The sequence below is a fragment of the Zootermopsis nevadensis genome, unplaced genomic scaffold (assembly GCF_977971745.1).
Source record: "Zootermopsis nevadensis isolate Lab colony 2312 unplaced genomic scaffold, Znev_1.0 Znev_ptg000003l, whole genome shotgun sequence".
NCBI classification, from domain to species: Eukaryota; Metazoa; Arthropoda; class Insecta; order Blattodea; family Termopsidae; genus Zootermopsis; species Zootermopsis nevadensis.
The window spans coordinates 5930164-5950728 of NW_028259135.1; the positions used below are offsets into that span (position 1 = coordinate 5930164).

Sequence of the window (20565 nt, forward strand, 5' to 3'; positions counted from 1 at the left end):
CGCCCTCGGTACCCCCGCCTCGCATAGTCTGTGGGGATTTCCGCCACACCACTGGAACTAGGAATTTATTCTTCGTGAGTGCCTTACCGCACTAAGTGAAATCTGAGAAAGGAAACCGAAACAAACACGCCCTGAATGTAGACTGTAAATAAAGTAGAAGGGTAGAGATTGCTATCCGCGGGGATTTGAAATGAGAAATGGTTGGATGTCATAAACGTATAAAGCGATAATAGATCTTAGTCCCTAGTACGGAATTTCAACAACTGCTCGTTACACCCGTGATGTTCTCAACTACCGCAATCGCTTTAACCGTGAAATGTTTCTCATAAAATACATAATTTCCAGCCAACGCTTCTCTGTTTGCTGTTAACAGTGTTCATTTTCAGAAAATACGTTTGAAGAGAATATGCTTGTCTGCTCTGATATGTATTTATCAGTAAGAGTAAACAAAAGCAATAGACATTTTTATTTTTATCGATAACATGGAAGAATTATGCTGTTCTCTAACCAGTCAGACATTCTGACTAGGAAAATTTGTAACACGCACTAATCTGTAGGGGATGTACTCATGTAATCAATAAATGAACATAATTAAAACATTTAATGCATATTTTCCTAATTAACTAAATATAGCCAAAGGGTATTTTAATAGAAATTTTATTTTGAAGGTAGATATGATTAAATTTCTCAAAATCTGTTTGTGGGGTCCGCAGTGGCCGCGCGGTCTGAGGCGTGGGCCTTGTGCCGCTTGGTCGCTGGAACCGTGGGTTCGAATCCCACTCAAGCCATGGATGTTTGTCCGCGTTTCTCTGTGTTGTGCTGTCCTGTGTACAGGTAGAGACGTTGAGAAGGGCCGATTCCTCGTCCAAGGAGTCCTACCGAATATCTATACATCAAGGCAACGAAAAGTTGGGACCCGCAGTGGTCAGGCACTTTAAGGGTACCAGAAAAATGTACAAACATTGTTAAACCGGAAATATACATAAAAAAACTGTTTGTGATCAAAGCATTTTTGTATTATTTTTGTACACTGCGGCAAAACATGCGAGAAGCACTTCAGCTTACAAATTTATTGCTTTAACGTCATCTTCTAATCACTTATGACATAAAACACACCTATGCGCAATTTACGTTGCGGATTAATTTACCTTATGACAAACTGCGGTGATAATATCCACAGGAAGGTCATATATTTCCTTTGTTCTAACTAATTTACAATTCATGAGGCACAGAAAAACCCCCGCTTTACGAATATATAAACGACTGTCCGAAGGAATTCACAAAGGAGACGCAGAAGAGTCCCAGGTCAAGTAAGTAGCCTGCACATAATTAAGTACTTAGGACCTTCATTGCTCGTATTCCTCAAATACTATCAGGGCGGACGAATTAAGGGACAGGAAGTGGATTATGGCATGGGAAGACGTAAGAAATGCATGCATTTTAATTAGAAATAAGACATGATAGGCGCACTAGCAGCGCAACAAAGGAACGGAGTGATTACGAAGCAACCCTGAGGATGAAAACAGAGATGGTTCTCGAAACGTTGGCAGCAGATTTGGTTTGTTCATGTGGAATCTGAGAATCTTATTTTTGGCCTGTGAATCTGTGACGTTTTTTAAAGAAATTCTTCATGTTTCATTTATATAGAGAATGTCCAAAAAAGATGTACACACAAAGTTGTTGTTTGTATTGCTTGTGAGTATAAATCTTTTGGGGAATTTTGACTGTAAATATATAATTCATAACGATGACGATACTACAAATATTACTACTACTAATAATAAAAATAATAATGTTCTGAAGCATAATATTTACTTTGGGTAGCACTCCACTTTAACATTCATTATCTCAGCGTTTTGCCCAAACAGTGTATATAAAGGTTTCGTGTCGTTATAAGAACAACCAGCTTACACCAGGTGGCCTTCGTAACGAAGACGGGTCGCATATCCCATGAGGTAGAAACTGCATTTTGAATTATTACCTTGGTTTAGCGGCATATTTCAAAGATTAAAACCCCTATGCCCTTCTCTTGTGTTATGAAATGATTCATATATGTTTCCCCGCGTAAAGAGCAGGATAGAGGGGGGAGACGCGGAGAAAAATGGAATGTCCGTAACAACAATTAATGTAGGTCTGATTTCGCAGCTTCTCTCTGTGTGAAACATGCAGGTCCACATATGCGTTCAGTATACTCAATAAATGACGATAATATTAAATTAACGAAGTTAATATTATTACAGGAACTGCAATTAAGATGTATCTTATCATCCTTCTTGGCGTAGTCGGCAAATTGGCGTTGGTTTCCGGTGAATGCGATCTTGGTACTCCAAAACTGGAGAATGTTGATTGGAATGAAGTAAGTATTGACACACAAAAATTATATACTTTTAACCGTCACACAAATATTTTGTTGGACATTATAAACAACTTTATCACAAAATGTATCGGCTCAAATTAACAATCAACAGGTGATTAATGAACGTAATGCGAAACCAATTTAAGGTTTAAGATCTGAAGAAGGCTGTCTTCTGGGTTGCTGCGCCCTGTGGTCTGGTATAAGTTTACCGACGTTTCAGACGTCCTTGCTGCCTACATCATCAGGGAGATGGCAATGATGGAGGCAGCAAGGGCCTCTGAAACGTCGGTAAACTTCTACCCTCTACACGGCAGAGCAACCCAGAAGACAGCCATCAATAAGGATTATGTTAAGACACACCAATATACACCACAACTGTGTTCCCCAGAAGATGACTGTAGCCAGTGTCATTAAATTTACTTCAGCCACCGACATCTGAGCTCACTCCGTTAACTCCCCCCACAAATTCCATCGTCGCACTAATGAAAGTGCAACAAGAAAACTATCGGTTTAGACAGGATTTCTGTGTCTCAGTCTCTCTAATGATCTTACAGTTGACAGGTAACTGGTACTGGCTTTATTACACATCGAATAGAGCAGAAGACAATTTTGACTGTGTTCGTTGCAACTTCATCAAGATAACCAGCAGCAGAATGTTTATTTCTACCCTAGCATATGATAAGAGGTGAGTTTACAACAGCGAATTCTAACTTCCACGGTCATTCGGCTCGCAATATAAAATAACCGGAATAGAAGTTTAAAATAAATACACATCAATTCAGATTTAAATACAACCAATCCTCTATTTGAGTTTCATAATCATGTTAATGGAAAACATGCCTACAAGCGAAAACGATTATGAAAACTGAGACTCTTACCACAAGAATAAATACTTGACATTGATTTCCATACCAAAAATTATGTATACGAGGCTCGTCCACAAAGTATGTTTCCTTGGGGCCGTTTACAGAAACAAAACACAATTTCATGGAAATATTTATTGCAACGGATACCGCAAGTGTCCAGCTATTTTTCGACATATTCGCCACCGGAATTGAGACATTTGTCATACCGTGGGACCAACTTTTGAATACCTGTGTCGTAGAAGTCTGCCGCCTGGGATTGGAACCACTGTGTGACAACCATCTCCGCCTCTCTGTCATTCTCGAAACGTTGACGCTGACCGGACATTAATTTCTTGAGGTGTAGGAAAAGATGGAAATCACTGGGAGCGAGGTCCGGGCTGTAGGGTGAATGATTAAACACCTCCCAGCTGAACTCCTGCAGGAGACTTGCTGTCCGTCGAGCCGTGTGCGGCCTAGCGTTATCACTGACCGCACTTCACAGTCGGCGGGAGCTGGAATAAGAACCTCCAACTTCAACAGCTGCAACGATGCTACTGTGAGAACGCCGGAAGTACCGGTAGTGCATGCGCCATGCTACGTCATTGCTCTATCACGTACGCACACTCGCTTCGCGCAATATAAGGTTTGCTACCTGTGGGACGAGTGGGAAACTTACTTTGTGGACGCGCCTCGTACAATTTATAACAAAATTCCACACAACACAAACTTTTTTAAAATAATATATATAGTGACATAAAATGTTATTAAAATGTCTGACAACTAGCAGTGCAGCCCCTGTAAATCTTAGAAACAATGCACTCCATGTTTACAGCCGATTCAGTTCCTCACACATCGTTAGTGTTAAAATGATTTACTCTCTATTTTATTGTTACAGGTTATCTTCGTAGTGTATAATATTTTGTTACTAAACATTTATTTCGTTCTGAAATTAGAAAACGCTGTAATTTGCAAAACTGTTATTTTGGGCTTTATCCATCGTCTAGGCCGCGGATTCTCGAATCTTTACAGACGTGGCCCCACATTCGCTCCATATAAATCACTGAAATTTTATTAAACGCCGCTGCTGATTATTAAAAATGCTATAAAATTAGGCCTACTTCTGTAAATTTATTCTCGCATTTTTCAATAGTTTTCTTTAATTTCAATAACATGGGTCATTAGATGTAGGATTTAAGGTTTTCACGGCGGTGAATTTGAAGATGGCTGTCTTCTGGGTAGTTGCGCCGTGTAGTCTGGTAGTCGTTTACCGACGTTTCAGAGGTCCTTGCGAATCATCGCCCTGATGATGGAGGCATCAAAGACCTTTGAAACGTCCCTAAACTTCTACCAGACTATAGGGCGCAACAACCTAGAAGACTCCCATCTTAGGTGGGTCATTACGTTAATTCATTCATTTTGTGAAGATTAACATCTATCCTTCTACGTGCTAATCAGTATGACGGGTAATATTTCTTCGTTTTACTGTCTTAACAAACGCCTAAGCTTCAAGTCGCTCACAACGACAAATACTGACGTTAACAAAACGTGTTTTCTGACGTCAGATATGTAATTTACATCCTACAAGATAATACAGCGTTATAAAAATCGCACGATTGCGGCTGGCCCCCTGATTGGTCCACGTACGAGCCTAATTCGAACAGACAGCCCCAACAGGCTAGGCTTTTGTCCTTCTCTCGCCTAAAACCAATAAACTGTGGTTTTCGTGAAACCTAGACGATGGTAAATTACAAAAACAAAAAGATTTCTATCCAAGTTATTGCGCAATCACAAGAAACCTTCAAACTTCAAACGAGTTACAAAATATTATTTTGGGTTTCTTTGAGTCGGTCAACCTTAAAATATTCCCTTTGTTATGGAGACGCAATTCGTCTACGAAACGTTGTTCTTTAGTCCACAACTGACACGGCTTCTTGCTCGAGGGAATACTGATTTCAGTATTGAACATCTCTCACACTCTGGTACGGTTTGTGGGAGAATACGAGTTGCTGTAGGTACTGTATATTTTGCAATGAAGCTGTCTGTACTCTCATTATTGTAAGCATCTCAATTACAGTAAGTCTAGGATATTTTGCCAGTCAATTATACGGTTCGAGATTCTGGCCGTTTAATATATAATAAGATAAATATTTTCTAGTATTTTATAGGTTAATGAACTGAATGTTCTTTTTCGAATCTAACAGCAAACAGCGTGAAGTTACAATCAATGGAGAAGCTTCTAACTTTAGAACAAACGGATGCTTTGACGTTCTCACCACCAAATGTAAGTACGAACTAAAGTGTCCAGTTACATTTTATTCAGGAAACAATACCAAACGCTTTCGCGAAGAAAGTAAACTGTGTCATTTAAGGCTGGGGCCACACGACCGTACAAATTTCGTCTGTTGTAACGCGCATCGTGACGTCCGTCATAAAATTATGATTTGTAAGTACAGACAATACTATTTTTTTTCTTTCTAAATCCTTTCAAGCTGCCACGGTAATTAGCGCTCGTGTGGTGTCCTCACCTACGTCCGGTGCAACGGACGTACTTTGTTCGGTCGTGTGGCCTCAGCCTAAGATCCCTCTGAAGCCAGTTTGAATGAATTAAGGACTGTCCAAATATCTACTTCACTTCCTTATTGGCTACCTTCGTTTATAATAATCTTCGCCACAGGTGATCCGTTGATTATTGCTGAAATACTGAAATATTACCTATTAATTCTGAGAACCACACGAAACCCTTAATATATCCTTTGTGCAAAATTTTAATACTGAGATTTAAAATAGTTAAACACTGTGCTGAAAACACCACTTCACAAACATCTTTTCTGGCGCCTGGCTGAAACACAAAAATATATCGTGCAAGATACACAATTTTGCATTTAAAAAGTAAATATACCCATAACAAAAATGTTCATAATGAACAACTTCTCAAGTAACAGTAAGGTCAAGTATGCCCATAGTTGATAATTCTGTTAAAGGCAATTACTTATTAATGTGTGTACCTGCTTGCAATACTGCGTTAGTAACATTTTAAATAATTGGCAATGTCGATTTAATCAAATTTCCTCACATATACAAACTTTACGCCCTCAAATCACCTAGAAATCGTGCTCCTCTTTTAAATTCCAAGAACAAAGGAACAGGTCAGTTCACGGTCGGAATCGATTGGTCTGTATTGTTTTTCGGATTTAACTTTGTTTACTGCAGCATACAGAAATAGTTTCTGTCACTTGAACAAATTTTTACTTTTAATTTCAGCAAAGATTTGGACTGGCAGTTACCTTCTGATGGCAATCGAGCGAGACAGTTACGTCATGATGACGTCTTGCTCAGAACTGAGTGGAAATAGTAAGTATACTTCTTGATTACTTTATTAAGACACTCGATGCTTCAGCATTAAATACAGAGACGCTGAGTCCATACATAATCACAGCCCAGAAGAATATCCTGGTATTCAAAGATAAGATAACTTCAGATTCCAAACGTATATCTCTTGCTACACATACACTAGGCTATAAAAGGCTGAGGATTTACTTTTTTCAACATTTCTATTCCATTTGTCCCTGCATAACATTCCTTGACGTTCTGGCACTTAACCTCCTGCTGATAAGGACGGTACACCACAGCCGTCCCTGTATCGGAGCCTACCCTCAGCCTTCTTGTGTGTTTTTCGACTCAGACAAACACTTTAATAAGCCTATTTATTATTTGTGAAGACATCAGTTCCAGAAAATATAAATTTCTAACATTTATGTGCCACCAAACCATTGACGCTGAGAGTGGGATACTCTCTAAAGTCTCTTTTAAAAAAAAAATATACGCTCTTCTCCCTTACCCAAAGCTTGCTATATGCCGTATCCACCTCACCTTCAATGCTTTAAAAAAACATAAGGAACAAATCATCATGTTCATAGTTACGTCAACTGGTCTCTTTATCGCCTTCCATTCATTCAAAATGTACCTGTATCAAGTTATTTGAGAAGTCACATATTCATATGCATTAATTTGTTTTAATTCGTTCACTTATTTAAACAATGTTTTCATAGTTATTTATTTTCATGTGTTCATTTGTATTTTTAAACGAGAAAGCTCAGGCGGTGTTGAGACTAGCTGCCGTTTGGACGACCGGGTTTCATTTCCCGGCTTGGCCAAGAATTCCTCCCCATGTCCAGAACGGCCCATAAACCCTCCCAAGCTCCTGTCAAACGGCAACCTGGGGGAGGGTGTAAAGCGACCGGTACTCGCAGATGACTGTCGACAGTAAACAGATGAAGAACGAGTGGCGTCACTCCCTCCAACATTAACTTCAATTTCATTTTTTTATCTCTGTTTCTATCTTTTATTAGTCAGTCAAATCTTCTAAGCTGAATATTTACAACACGTAATCTGTTTGCAGGAAATGCTTACATCGGGTTTCGAAATCGGAGTCCTGATGAAGCGACATTGGAAAAAGCGTTTAAAGCCTTCAACGAAACCGGCCTAGATGCCAGTCAGCTTGTGAAATGGAGTGCGGATCATTGCTAAATGTGGGAGCGCACGAACACAATGGAAATATTTGTACTGCACATTGTTTTTTGGTGTAGGGTGTAAGGGGTAACATCTTCTGTTGAAAGCATTGTTCAAAAGGCAGATTTTTACTGCTGTGTATCTTTTCTATAAATATAGGTTTCTGAGTCCAATTCAATATATAAACTGAGGCCACACAAAAAGTTCCATTTAAAAGTTGCATTATTAATGAGTACCCAATTCTGTAATCGGCACCATGTAGTGTAGACTGTTACTGATGCTTCGAATGTCTTTACTGTCTCCATCTTCAAGGTAAAGTGGATATCAAATGGCTCCTCCTGATACTTGTATAGCAGGCCACACGTCGTTGGGACCTGTTTAATTTGCTTCTACATGACGCCATCATTCAGAAACAGAATACTTTCTCTTGAAACCTAAGAGGTTCGATATATTTCATAATAACTTGTTCATACATGCATACTTCCTGTTTTATCACTGGTGAAATCAATTACAAATTAGTAAATGTCTGCTACACATTTGTGTCTATTTACTTTAAGATGATACATTTTCAAAGCAAATTTTATTAAGGCCTGTCCTCACCTCATTCCTCTTCACGTAACATTTTAAGTATTTAGAAGTAACTTTTAAGTTTGGAGATGTGTTTCAACTTAGCTCACACAGCTGAAGCGTCCAACGTAAGATCACAAAGCATTTTGAAATTCTGTGCCCACAAGGTCACATTTATTCTTGCAGTATACAGCTTTATGAGTGTAAAACAATCTTCTAAATTCGAGCCTGATTTTAATCGACTGAAATCGACCGAAAACTGTGGGTGGACTGCGATAGATCGGACTCGATGAGACATTTTTTATTCCACTGTCAAAAACCGCTCTTCTCCACACATGAATTAAAGAAATTCTAATAATATAACAGCTACTAAATGAGACGTTTGACTGAAGGAACGCGCCTTCTTGCAAACGAGGCTACGGTGGCAACTATCGTGGGGTCTGGAGGAGTCTGCTGTATCTCGCAGAACGAAACCACAGCCAACTATAAATACTGGTGTATCAATATTTAGTAGATTTTCAAGGGTTCTGTAGGATATACTTCTGTTTTATGAAGTACATTAAAGTTTATTGCATATACCCCTCCAATTCCATATAACCGATAACAGTCAAATACTGACTTCAGCAGAACAAGACCTAAATCGTGCGACATATGTTTGCTAAAAAATAATAACGTATGACACTTGTATGTGCATTGAGCGGCCACCTTTAGTTTTCGTAGGCCATCTGGAACTGAGTCATAACGCATAAAACATCGACGGGCCTCAAATTTAACATGTGTTCTTAGATTTACAATTCTGTATTTATTACTCTCGGTTTCATGGTCAAACTACGAATTTGAATATCTGTATGCAAACAGATCTTGAAGAAATGCTGAATGCTGTATGTTAGTAAGTTAAAATTACAAAGTCGGCTGTGATGCTTACTTTGATATTTTGTTTAACAAATTAGGTAAACTGAACAAGCATCAATTTAAACCACTTATATTCTCCCAACATTCAAATAAAAATGTACATTCGGATGAACGTAGACTTAAAAATTTATTGTCGCAACCTTTGTTTCGTATTATTTCATATCTTCGAGTCCAGGTTCACGCAGAGTAGTTAATGCAATAATACCATGATTAGCGCTCATGATACGCTCCTAGTAAACTAGAACCCCAAATCTTGCATCGTAATATTCAGTTTCAACGACCCGCGTCTAATAAATACAAATTCGGTTATAACGAGATCCGAGAGACTCAGGAAAAGTGCTCGTTATAACCGTTACTCGTTGTAACCATTATTGTATCTTTTGCTGTTACTCACTTCATTTGTTAGTTTGCAGGGCAGTTCTTCTCCCTAGGTCTTCTGATAATCTATAATATAAGAGAAGAAAGGATTAAGAGACTTGGGAGAATATAAGAATTTCAATATCACGTGCACTCGCATCGTAGTTCATACTCTGTTCAAACGACGCAGCCGTGTAGCGGAACATTCTGCCCTCCCCGCCTAGGGTAACCATTTTGGATCACAATACATTTGCCCTGATACCTGAGAGCCCCATTAGGCCCTCGGCACCCCCGCCACGCAGAGTCTGCGGGGATTTCCGCCACACCACTGGAACTAGGAATTTGTTCTTCGTGAGTACCTTACCGCACTAAGTGTGATCTGAGAAAGGAAATCGAAACTGCACGCCCTAAATGTAGACTGTAAATATCGTAGAAGGGTTAGAGATTGCTATCCGCGGGGATTTAAAATGTGAAATGTTTGAATGTCATAAACGGACAAAGCGATAATAGATCTTAGTCCCTCGTACGGAATTTCAACAACTGCTCGTTACACCCGTGAATTTCTCAACCACCGTGATAGCTTTAACCGTGAAATATTTCTCATAAAATACATAATTTTTAACCAACGCTTCTCTTTTTGCTCGCAATAGCCGAGAGTTCAACTCTAATACGTAGACGTCGGCATAATTGCTAAGTAATTGCAATTTCGAATTCATGTAACAAATAATAATTTCTTTACGTATGTGTCTGTGTTTTCAGTGTAATATTCTTTATATTTCATGGATTTTAATAAATAATATATTAAAAATAAACAGAGAAACTATTATTTTGGTTTTGAGGTTGTATATTCCTTACCTAAAAGTTTCATATTCAAAATATAGCAATCATGTTAGCTGATAACTCGTCGGAGATTGAATATGAATTTCTCCTGATCAAGAAATCCAGGTTTTACTAGGTAACTTCTGCCAGACTACACGGCTCAACAACCCTGAAGACAGCCAAATTCCAAGTTTTGCTCTTACAACGAACTTATTCATCGTTCCTATTGGAAATCCACTGCCCTGTACTGTCGCTTTACTCCTGGAAACAAAATAATTAGCCTGCAATGATTTATGAGGGTTTACTTATTTAATCTGTGGGTCTGCATTTCGTGAAGAACCTTAGTCGCCTCTCTAATATAAAGCTGTTCGTTTAATGTGTAGACAACTTATGGGACTCCTTGTATAGGGAATCAGCCCGTCGCAAGGTCTCGACCTACACAGAGCAGCACAACATAAATATGAAGAAGAACATCATGCCTCGAGCAGAATTCGAACCAATGATCCCAGTATCCGTTTAAAAGGGCTTAAATAATAACAAACAACATATTTTTTTCAGTATAATTAGTAGAACTTTAGAAACGATTTCAGAAATGGAATGTATAATGCTTCGCTATCGATGGTGTTAAATTTCTAATTTTTGTTATAAGTATAAAGGATAAGAAACTCTCACAATGTCATGTCCAAAAATTTGTTAATTTTATAATTATACTCATGGTATATGTTTAAAGGCAATATTCTTGAATCTTCTTATATGAAGAATAAACAAATACAATTGACATTTTTATTTTTATCGATAACATGGAACATATATGCTGTTCAAAGTAAGTCAAATATTCTGACTACGAAAATTTGTAACATGCACTTAGGCTATATACTTTTGTAATCAATTAATAAACCTACTTAAAACATTTAATGCATATTTTCCTAATTAACTCAACATAACCATAGAGTTTATAGTTTAGATGCGTCATGTTTGTGTTTAAAATTCAAATATATATTTATTATTCAAGTCTATACACAAACTTTTAAATTGTTGATGTTAAAATTTAAATTTAAAATTAATATTAATATTCTTTGCCATTTATCGTTATCTCGATGTTACAATATTGCGCTTTATACTACAACATGTTTCAATGTCATGGCATCATCTTCAGGTTTTTATCTTTAAAACTACTCTATATTTATTAATGCAAGGTTTTCATTGATTGTAGATAGTAGATTACTGTTGTGGGTGTTCCTTTGATCTTCTTATTATTTTGCATATTATGCTGCATATTATGTTAGTTGTTCATTATTCTGTAAAATTATATGTTTATAATTAACATTTGAGTTATTAATATTATTTATATGAAAATGAGTTGGGATATTGTCATAAAAATTCTTTGTAAAAGTAGGAACATAATAACATACCAACAGTTTGATGTGCAGTGTGTCCCCGTCTGATCAGGTGAATGTCAGTTCATGGACTGGTTTGGTGCATTGATGTAGGTCGTATATATAGGTAGAAGGTGTTAGAGGGTTGAGTCAATAACCTGGATTATGTTAAATATAGGATTATTTAAATATAGGTTGTTGTCGTTTAGCGCGATATTTTGTTTGTGTGTATGTTGTATATAGTATTTTTCTATAGTTTCTCTATGTCGCCTATTTTGCACGATCTTTATAATATCCTATGTTTTTTTCAATTTCACCATATGTGTGCCCCGTGTTTAATATATGTTTTGCATAAACTGAGTAATCCTTATTATGTTTGATAGCCGTTACGTGTTCATTGTATCTTTGTTTAAAAGTACGTCCTGTCTGGCCTATATAGGTTAATGGGCAATCTATGCATTTTAATCTATATATGCCAGGTTTTTCGTATTGATTTTTTGTGTGTAATTGTTGTTTTAAGATGTTTTATTGTATTTTTGTTCTGTATGCAACTTTTATATTATTATTTTTGAATATTTTAGATATATATTTAGTTTCTTTACCTACATTTGATAAAGTGGCCCATTTGTTTTGAATATTTTCGTTTTCATTTTCAATATTATTTTGATTTTTATTATGTGTTTTGTTTTTTGGTTTTAGTTCATAATTATTATATCCGTTTTCTTTTAGAATTTGTTTTATTATATTGCATTCAATTTGTTTGTTTTTAGAGGTTATAGGGTAAGTGTTTTTTCTGTTTATTAAATAGTTTATGGCTGCTTTTTGTGTTCGTTAGGGTGGCATGAGGATGCATGTATTATTGTTCTTGTATTGGTGGGTTTCCTGTATATTTTGCATTCGAAATTGTTAATATTTCGTGTTATGGTTAAATCTAAGTAATTTAATTTATTATCTTGTTCTGTTTCTAGAGTAAATTGTATATTTTGGTTTATATTATTAAATTCATTTAGAACGTGTTTTATATTAGTCTTTTCTGTGTCTGTTTTATATAAATAATATTAATAACTCAAATGTTAATTATATACACTTCATAACTTTACAGAATAATGAACAACTAACATAATATGCAGCATAATATGCAAAATAATAAGAAGATCAAAGGAACACCCACAACAGTAATCAACAATCTACAATCAATGAAAACCTTGCATTAATAAATATAGAGTAGTTTTAAAGATAAAAACCTGAAGATGATGCCATGACATTGAAACATGTTGTAGTATAAAGCGCAATATTGTAACATCGAGATAACGATGAATGGCGCAGAATATTAATATTAATTTTAAATTTAAATTTTAACATCAACAATTTAAAAGTTTGTGTATAGACTTGAATAATAAATATATATTTGAATAACCATAGAGTATTTCAATAGAAATTTTATTTTGAAGGTAAAAATTATTAAATTTCTCAAAAACTGTTTGTGGGGTCCGCAGTGGCCGCGCGGTCTGAGGCGTGGGCCTTGTGCCAATTGGTTGCTAGAACCGAGGGTTCGAATCCCACTCAAGCCATGGATGTTTGTCCTCGTTTTTCTGTGTTGCGCTGTTCTGTGTACAGGTAGAGGCATTGCGACGGGCCGATCCCTCTTCCCCGGAGTCCTACCGAATATCTATAGATCAAGACAACGAAATGTTCGGATCCGCAGTGCTCAGGCACTTTAAGGATACCGGAAAAATGTACAAACATTGTTAAACCGGAAATATACATAAAAAACTGTTTGTGATCAAAGCATTTTGGTGTTATTGTTTGTACACTGCGGCAAAACATGCGAGAAGCACTTCAGTTTAAAAAAATATTACTTTAACGTCATTTTCTAATCACTTATTACATAAAACACTCCTTTGAGCAATTTACATTACGAATATATTTACCTTTATGACAAACTGCGGTGATAATATCGACAGGAAAGTCATGTATTTCTTTTATTTTACATAATTTACAATTCACGAGGCACATAAAAACAACCACTTTACGAATATATAAACGACTGTCCTAAGGAATTCACAAAGGAGACGCAGAAGAGTCCCAGGTCAAGTAAGTAGCCTACACATAATTAAGTACTAAGGACCTTCATTGCTCGTATTCCTCAAATACTATTAGGGCGGACGAATTAAGGGACAGGAAGTGGATTATGGCATGGGAAGACGTAAGAAATGCATGAATTTTAATTAGAAATAAGACCGGATAAGCGCACTAGCAGCGCAACAAAGGAACGGAGTGGTCACCCAGCAACCCTGTGGATGAAAACAGAGATGGTTCTCGAAACGTTGGCAGCAGATTTGGTTTGTTCATGTGGAATCTGAGAATCTTATTTTTGGCCTGTGAACCTGTGACGTTTTTTTAAAGAAATTCTTCATTTTCCAGTTATATAGAGAATGTCCAAAAAAGATATACACACAATGCTTTTGTTTGTATTGGATGTGAGTATACATCTTTTGGGGAATTCTGACTGTACATATACAATTCATAACGATGACGATACTACTACTACTACTACTACTAATTCAATTCAATTCATTTATTAAAGTGCTTGACAACAGCCAAAAGGGCCAATAACAGCCAAGCACTAACAACAATACAAACATTACTATACAAAAGCAAACAAACAATGAACTGAAAACATAAATGTACAATATTGATTTATTGCAAAATAACTAATAAGTAAAAAACTAAATGTTATAGATAAGTAAAGTAATAATTAAATTAAAATCAGTTCAATTTTGGACAAACAACATACAACATAAAATATTATACTAAATAAATAATAAAAAAGAACAATGATTATTGTTTAAAAAGCTGACTGACATCAGTAAGCAAAATACGATCTTTGTTAAAGATGTCGATGCTCCTGCAGACTGCATTGGCACCAGAAACGCATCTGGCAGAAGGACTGGCCTTGAAATTACGTTGTACAGTAAAGGTAGAGTAGTCTCTGATAGACCTAGTGGGTATGCAGAGACTAACTGTATCAAAAACAGACGAGCAACTAATTTTGCCTTTAAAAACATTGATGAGGAAAAGTGCATCCAAAAGCCTCCTTCTTAAATGTAACGATAAGAAGTTTAATCTGACTAGTATATCATCGTAATTATAGGCACACACGCCATTAAAGAATCTAGTATAACATAGAGCTACAAATTTCCTTTGAATCCTTTCCAATTTAAAGGAATCAGTATTAGTGATAGAGTTCCAAACAACGGATGCATACTCAATTTTGGAACGGACTAAAGTACTGTACAAAACCAATAGGCTATCAACAGTGGAGAAGGAAGAAGTAATGTACCGAATCAAACCTAGCATTTTTAAGCTTTGTGAGAATATATAGTTGATATGCTGGTGAAAATAGAGCTTACAGTCCAGTAGAACACCGAGATCTTTAACACAATGGGAGCGTGCCACCACGATGTTACATAATTTGTAATTAAAGTAAATACTGTTTGTCTTTCGGGTGAACGATTTACTTAAATTAAGTTGCATCCCATTCACAAGACACCAATTTTGCACTGAATGGATGTCGTCTTGCAACAGTTTGCAGTCATCAACATCGCTAATACTCCGATATATCTTTAAGTCATCAGCAAATAAAAGGCACTGTGAATTGTGTATGGAGTCGCAGATGTCATTAATAAATATATTAAAAAGTAAGGGGCCTAGGGTGGAACCCTGAGGCACTCCACACTTAACACGATAAGGATACGAAAGAGTTCCAGAGACACGAACAAAGGATTGCCTGTCAGAAAGATAACTATGGAACCAATCAACATAACTGGGTGATAGTCCAAAGTTTCTAAGTTTCCCAAGAAGAATATTATGAGGAACTAAGTCAAAAGCTTTAGTTAGATCAAAGTAAACATAATCAGTTTGTCCTTGAGTAGTCACTGTAGGTAAAACGGAATTAAGGTAAGTAACCAAATTGGTTGTTCTCGAATTAAATTTACGAAAACCACGTTGTGTGGGTCTTAATCTGTACTTAATTTTTTTTTTGCAAATGATCATAAACAATAAATTCAAATATTTTAGAAAAGTTATTAAGAATAGAGATGGGTCTATAATTACTAACAATGGAACAGTTGCCTTTTTTAAACACAGGAACAATAGCTGTTTCTTTCCACAGGGACGGAAAGGTGGCACTAGTTACACTTAAATTAAAAATATAGGTTAATAAGGGAGTGAAAATACCAGAACAACCCTTAATTACTAACGAAGGAATTCCATCTAACCCCACACACTTTGAGGGTCTGAGGCGCTTGATCGCCTTGCTAACTTCAGCAGGAGAGATAGGAGCGGCGGGCAAAAAATCAGAAGTAAAAGTATCGGTAGGAGTGACGGACCGGCAAGAAGTGTTAAAAATTGATTCAAAATGCGTATCAAATTCATCAGCAATGTGTTTGGGGTCAGTGACAAACTGATCACCAATTTTCAGCTGAATGAAGGAGTTATCTTTTCTTTTGAAATTTGAAACGTATTTCCAAAAATGCTGAGGGTGAGTTTTAAGACTGTCATCAACAGACTTTAACCACCGACGCCTATCAGACCTGATGGTAGCCTTAACTAATTTACGAAAGTGTGCAAAGTAGGAGTAATGTACATCAGATTTGGTCTTTTTAAACCGACGAAAATAATGATTCTTTTTATTGATGTAATGTTTTAAGGTGCCGGAAAACCAGATAGGTAATTTAGACTTACTAGAATGCTTATGGGGAATAGCTAAGTTTAAAGCATCAGTGACCACCGACTTGAGCTGATAAGAGGCGGAGTCCGCAGAGGACTGATTGTATACGCAGGACCAATCGTAAGAGGATAAATACCTATAAAGTAATAAATAGTCAGCACGCGCGTAATTGCGGGAACATCGAGAGGGCTGTGAATTGGTAGTCAGAGATATATTTCTAATATCAATAACCAGGGAAGGATGAAAAACATCAGGTTTAACCAAATCGTGATCAGAAATCGTGACGTTTACAGAGGAAAAGTTAGCAAAGACAAGATCGAGTAGATTTATGTTTTGGATGGTAAGGTTGTGTTGAGAAAGTCCGAGGAAGCATGCGGCACTGTGAACGACATCCCCTTTAATTTTGGTATAGTAATGTGAGTTTGCTTGAGGGAAGCCGTGTGTCCAATCAAAGCCAGGTATATTAAAATCACCTAAGAGAACTACCCGAAAATTTTGAGGGTTTAAATTCTTTTCCAGAGAATTAAAATAATTTTCAATAAATTTACCATCAGTGTTAGGTGAAAAGTAGTGGTTTCCAACGAGTAAGTTGAAACCATCGGGAAGTGGAACTTCAATCCAAACACATTCGCTGGTAAGTTCAAGATCAAACCTGCGTTTACAACCAGCCAGAGATAGGTGAACTGCCGTCAGAACACCACCACCTCTGGTTACGTTGAGATCGGTATAACCTCTGTCAGCGCGGAAAACGAGATAGTCATCAGGAAACAGATTGCGATTACAGAACGAATCATTAAGCCACGTCTCGGTAATACATATAATTTTAAAATCATTAATACAGACATTATCATGAAAGTTGGTACATTTAGTAAGCAAACCTCTAACATTTTGGTAAAAGATATCAATAGAATCCAAACGCTTAGAACCAGACGTGGTGAGACGATCCGAAATGGTGGCACAACAGTTTCCTGACATAGTTAAGTGGTACTGATGCTTCCCCCAAGCTCCTCACAAGTGCTGGTCGGCTTCGTTGTAGGGCTCATTGCAGTGGCAGAGTCAGAGTCAGCCGTTATTGGTACAGAAATAAGAGGTGCATCAGGGGAGTACACCTGATCAGGGGTCAGTTTCCCATAAAAGGGAGCAATCAGGCACCCATTTGGCCATACACCGGTGTTATTTACAAGGGGAAAATCCCCTTCGTTGACCAAAATGTGAAAGGATGCATAGGAATTAAATTTGGTTTTAAGCCTAGTGCAAACTAACCTTTTGAGGCTTAACTGCTCTTTTAAGGACTTATCTACGTCAGCAGTCGTGACCTCAGGGCTGAATCGTGAGACAAAAAGGGCCTTGGACCTTTCCCTTTTGGATACAATGGGTAGAGAAGCAGAGTTTCTCACCCCTAACAACGGCTGTCTGCGTTGTCTAACTGTGTTGGCCGAGGTTGTCCCTGAAGATGGCTTCTTTTTATTACTTACTGTTGTAAAACCTTCAGTGTCCACAATGGAGACTTTAGGTTTTAATCCAGCAGACAGGACGTCTTTGTAGGATTTGGATCCCGCATCGGCGACAGACGAGACAGAACAAGGAACCGCGTCCGTGGCTTTGTTTGCAGGAACAATGGAAGATTTCGTTGCGGGTGCTGCCGGCGTAGGTGCGCTGGAAGATAGTCTGCTAAACTGGTATTTCAAATATTCGTTGTCCTTCCGAAGTAGCTGTACATCTTCGGAAAGTTTACAAACCATTTGGACGAGATTCTCAATAATCTTATGCGTGCTAGCTCCGTTGAGCCGCACCATCTCGATCTGGCGGCCGAGTGACTCGGGGTCTGAAAGAATAGGCTCCCCATCAGGAAAAACTTCCTTCACTGGAAGTTCCAAAGTTGAAGCAGATCTCAAGCTTCTTCTAGGTGCGTTTTTAGCGCTACAAGCGCGATTAGCCACAACACACGATGCACAATTGTACGTCGATTTCCCTTCCACCATGAGAAACGAATATTCAGTGTCGCTCATTTTGAGGCAGGAGAGATGAAACCTTGTTTCACAATCCCCGCTACATCTATTAAATTTCTGTTTACCGTAGAACGGTTTCTCACACACCGAGCAACAGTCTTTGCTAGCAGCCATAGTGCCGGTAGGCTGTGGGCGAAGCACACTCACTCACAGTTATTCAGCAGGTACGAAGAGCTCACAAAAACACGTCCGCTCACCAAGGGAGCTCAACCAATAATAATAATAATAATAATAATAAAGTCAATTCAATAATCACATAATAATAATAAAGTCCCCAGCAAACAGACAGGTTAATAATTAAAACAAAGCAAATAATAACACGATTATTTATAAATGAAGCAATACCATCTACTTCAGGATATGCCTAAGAGTAAGCAAATGGTTACTAAAGTTGTCAAAATCATTGCAAAGATTATTCGCAGCGTCGAGGTGACTCCTCCAAGTGCCATGAATGTGAAAATGTATGTTTTCTAAGGCATTGGCGTAATAAGCACGGGCTTGAGAAAAAGAAGATTATAACACAAGGATAAGAACTTGCTCTGTATGCGTTCGAGCTTACAAGTGTCAGCAGAAGTTAAAGAATTCCATGCAACTGAGGCATATTCAAGCTTAAATCTTACTAGACTAAAATATAACATATAAAGACCGTCCAATGTTGAAAAATTAAAGTTAGAGCACGAATAAGACCCAATCACTTCAAGGCTTGAGAAGATACACAGTCAACATGGTGGTGAAAATGAAGTTTAGAATCAAGGATGATTCCCAAATCTTTAATAATATCCGTACGATTAATGCGGGATCCACAAAGCTGGTACTCAAAACAAAACGTGTTGGTTTTCCTAGTAAATGAAATAAACTTGGTTTTACTAACATTAACATGCGCACCAGCCACAGAAGGAGTCAATGTCTTTTTGAAGTAAAGAGCAATCATGAGGAGACTTTATGGCACGAAAATGTTCCGCAAAAAGCAGGTAATACGAAAATTTAATGACATTACACAAATCATTAATGAACTCGTTGAACTAGAAAGGCCCTAATACAGATCCTTCAGGGACACCGAACAATATTTTAAAAGGAAGTTACAAAGCTTCAGAATAAAGTACTTGAGAAAGTCTGCTGGTTAGGTAACTACGAAACCAATTCACATAACCAGTAGACAGTCCATAGTCACGAAGTTTGTGCAAAAGTAAGGCATGCGGAACAACATCAAGGCACTGCTAAAATAAAAATGAACGGCATCAGATTGAGACTGGGAACAAACTAAAGGGGTAACAAAATCCAAAAATCTAAAACTTCTTGACGATGGTGAAGAGTCAATTGAATAAAAATTTCCTTGGATATTATCCATCGTCTAGTAAACATAAAACGTAAAAATGACGTTTCGGAGGTAGGACTCTATCTCCGTCTTCAGGTTCCTACACAGTTGGGCCCACTTGATAGAGCGTTTTTTACGTTTTATATTTACTAGACGATGGATAATATCCAAGGAAATTTTTATTCAATATGCAAAAACCTCACCAGATTAGAATTGGTGGATTTGGATTTAGTAAACCATGTTACAAGCGTTTAATTTAGACTTCAAATAATAAGAAACACGGTAATATACAATAATTACAAATACTTTGGAAAAAATTTTAATTATGTTTCTAACAGAACCAGTTTTGTCTTTTTTGAAAACTGGGACAATAGCTGCTTCCTTCCGCAAAGTGGGAAATTATTGCAGAAAATAAAGTTAACACATCCAAGGTGGAACTGATGAAGGGAAAATCCTCAGAGCAAGAATTTGTATGTGCTGATTGAAAATGTTTGGGAAAAGCATTGGCAATTTCATAAGGCGTAGTTATAAGAACACCGTCTACTTCTAATTGCAACAAACCAGCATCTTTCTTCCTAAAATTATATACATATATCCATAAATGTTTACTCTGCGTAGCACGCACTTTAACATTCATTATCTCAGCGTTTTGCCCAAACAGTGTATATAAAGGTTTCGTGTTGTTAACAGAATAAATAGAAGTCCGGGATTCCCTCAATAACTGTTTACCAGGTCGTTGGGTTGGTCGAACAGGGCCGATAGCATGAC

The 20565-nt window shown here is 37.3% G+C and overlaps 1 protein-coding gene and 1 long non-coding RNA gene across 2 annotated transcripts; one reads left to right on the forward strand and one right to left on the reverse strand.

Moving 5' to 3' along the window:
- The first annotated feature begins 1258 nt into the window (after positions 1-1258).
- Positions 1259-8246, forward strand: LOC147874916 (allergen Per a 4-like). The gene is made up of 6 exons (XM_087340964.1): positions 1259-1310; positions 2241-2356; positions 2911-3041; positions 5403-5482; positions 6463-6552; positions 7601-8246. Exons 2-6 carry the CDS (start codon positions 2255-2257, stop codon positions 7726-7728), a joined length of 531 nt encoding a protein of 176 aa, XP_087197090.1. The 5' UTR covers positions 1259-1310; positions 2241-2254; the 3' UTR covers positions 7729-8246.
- Positions 8247-9327: 1081 nt separating this feature from the next.
- On the reverse strand, positions 9328-11873 carry LOC147874917 (uncharacterized). Its single transcript, XR_015532734.1, has 3 exons — positions 11778-11873; positions 10402-10626; positions 9328-9633 (listed from the first exon to the last, which is right to left on the reverse strand). It is a non-coding gene; the product is annotated as an uncharacterized LOC147874917 (long non-coding RNA).
- Between the last annotated feature and the right edge of the window lie 8692 nt (positions 11874-20565).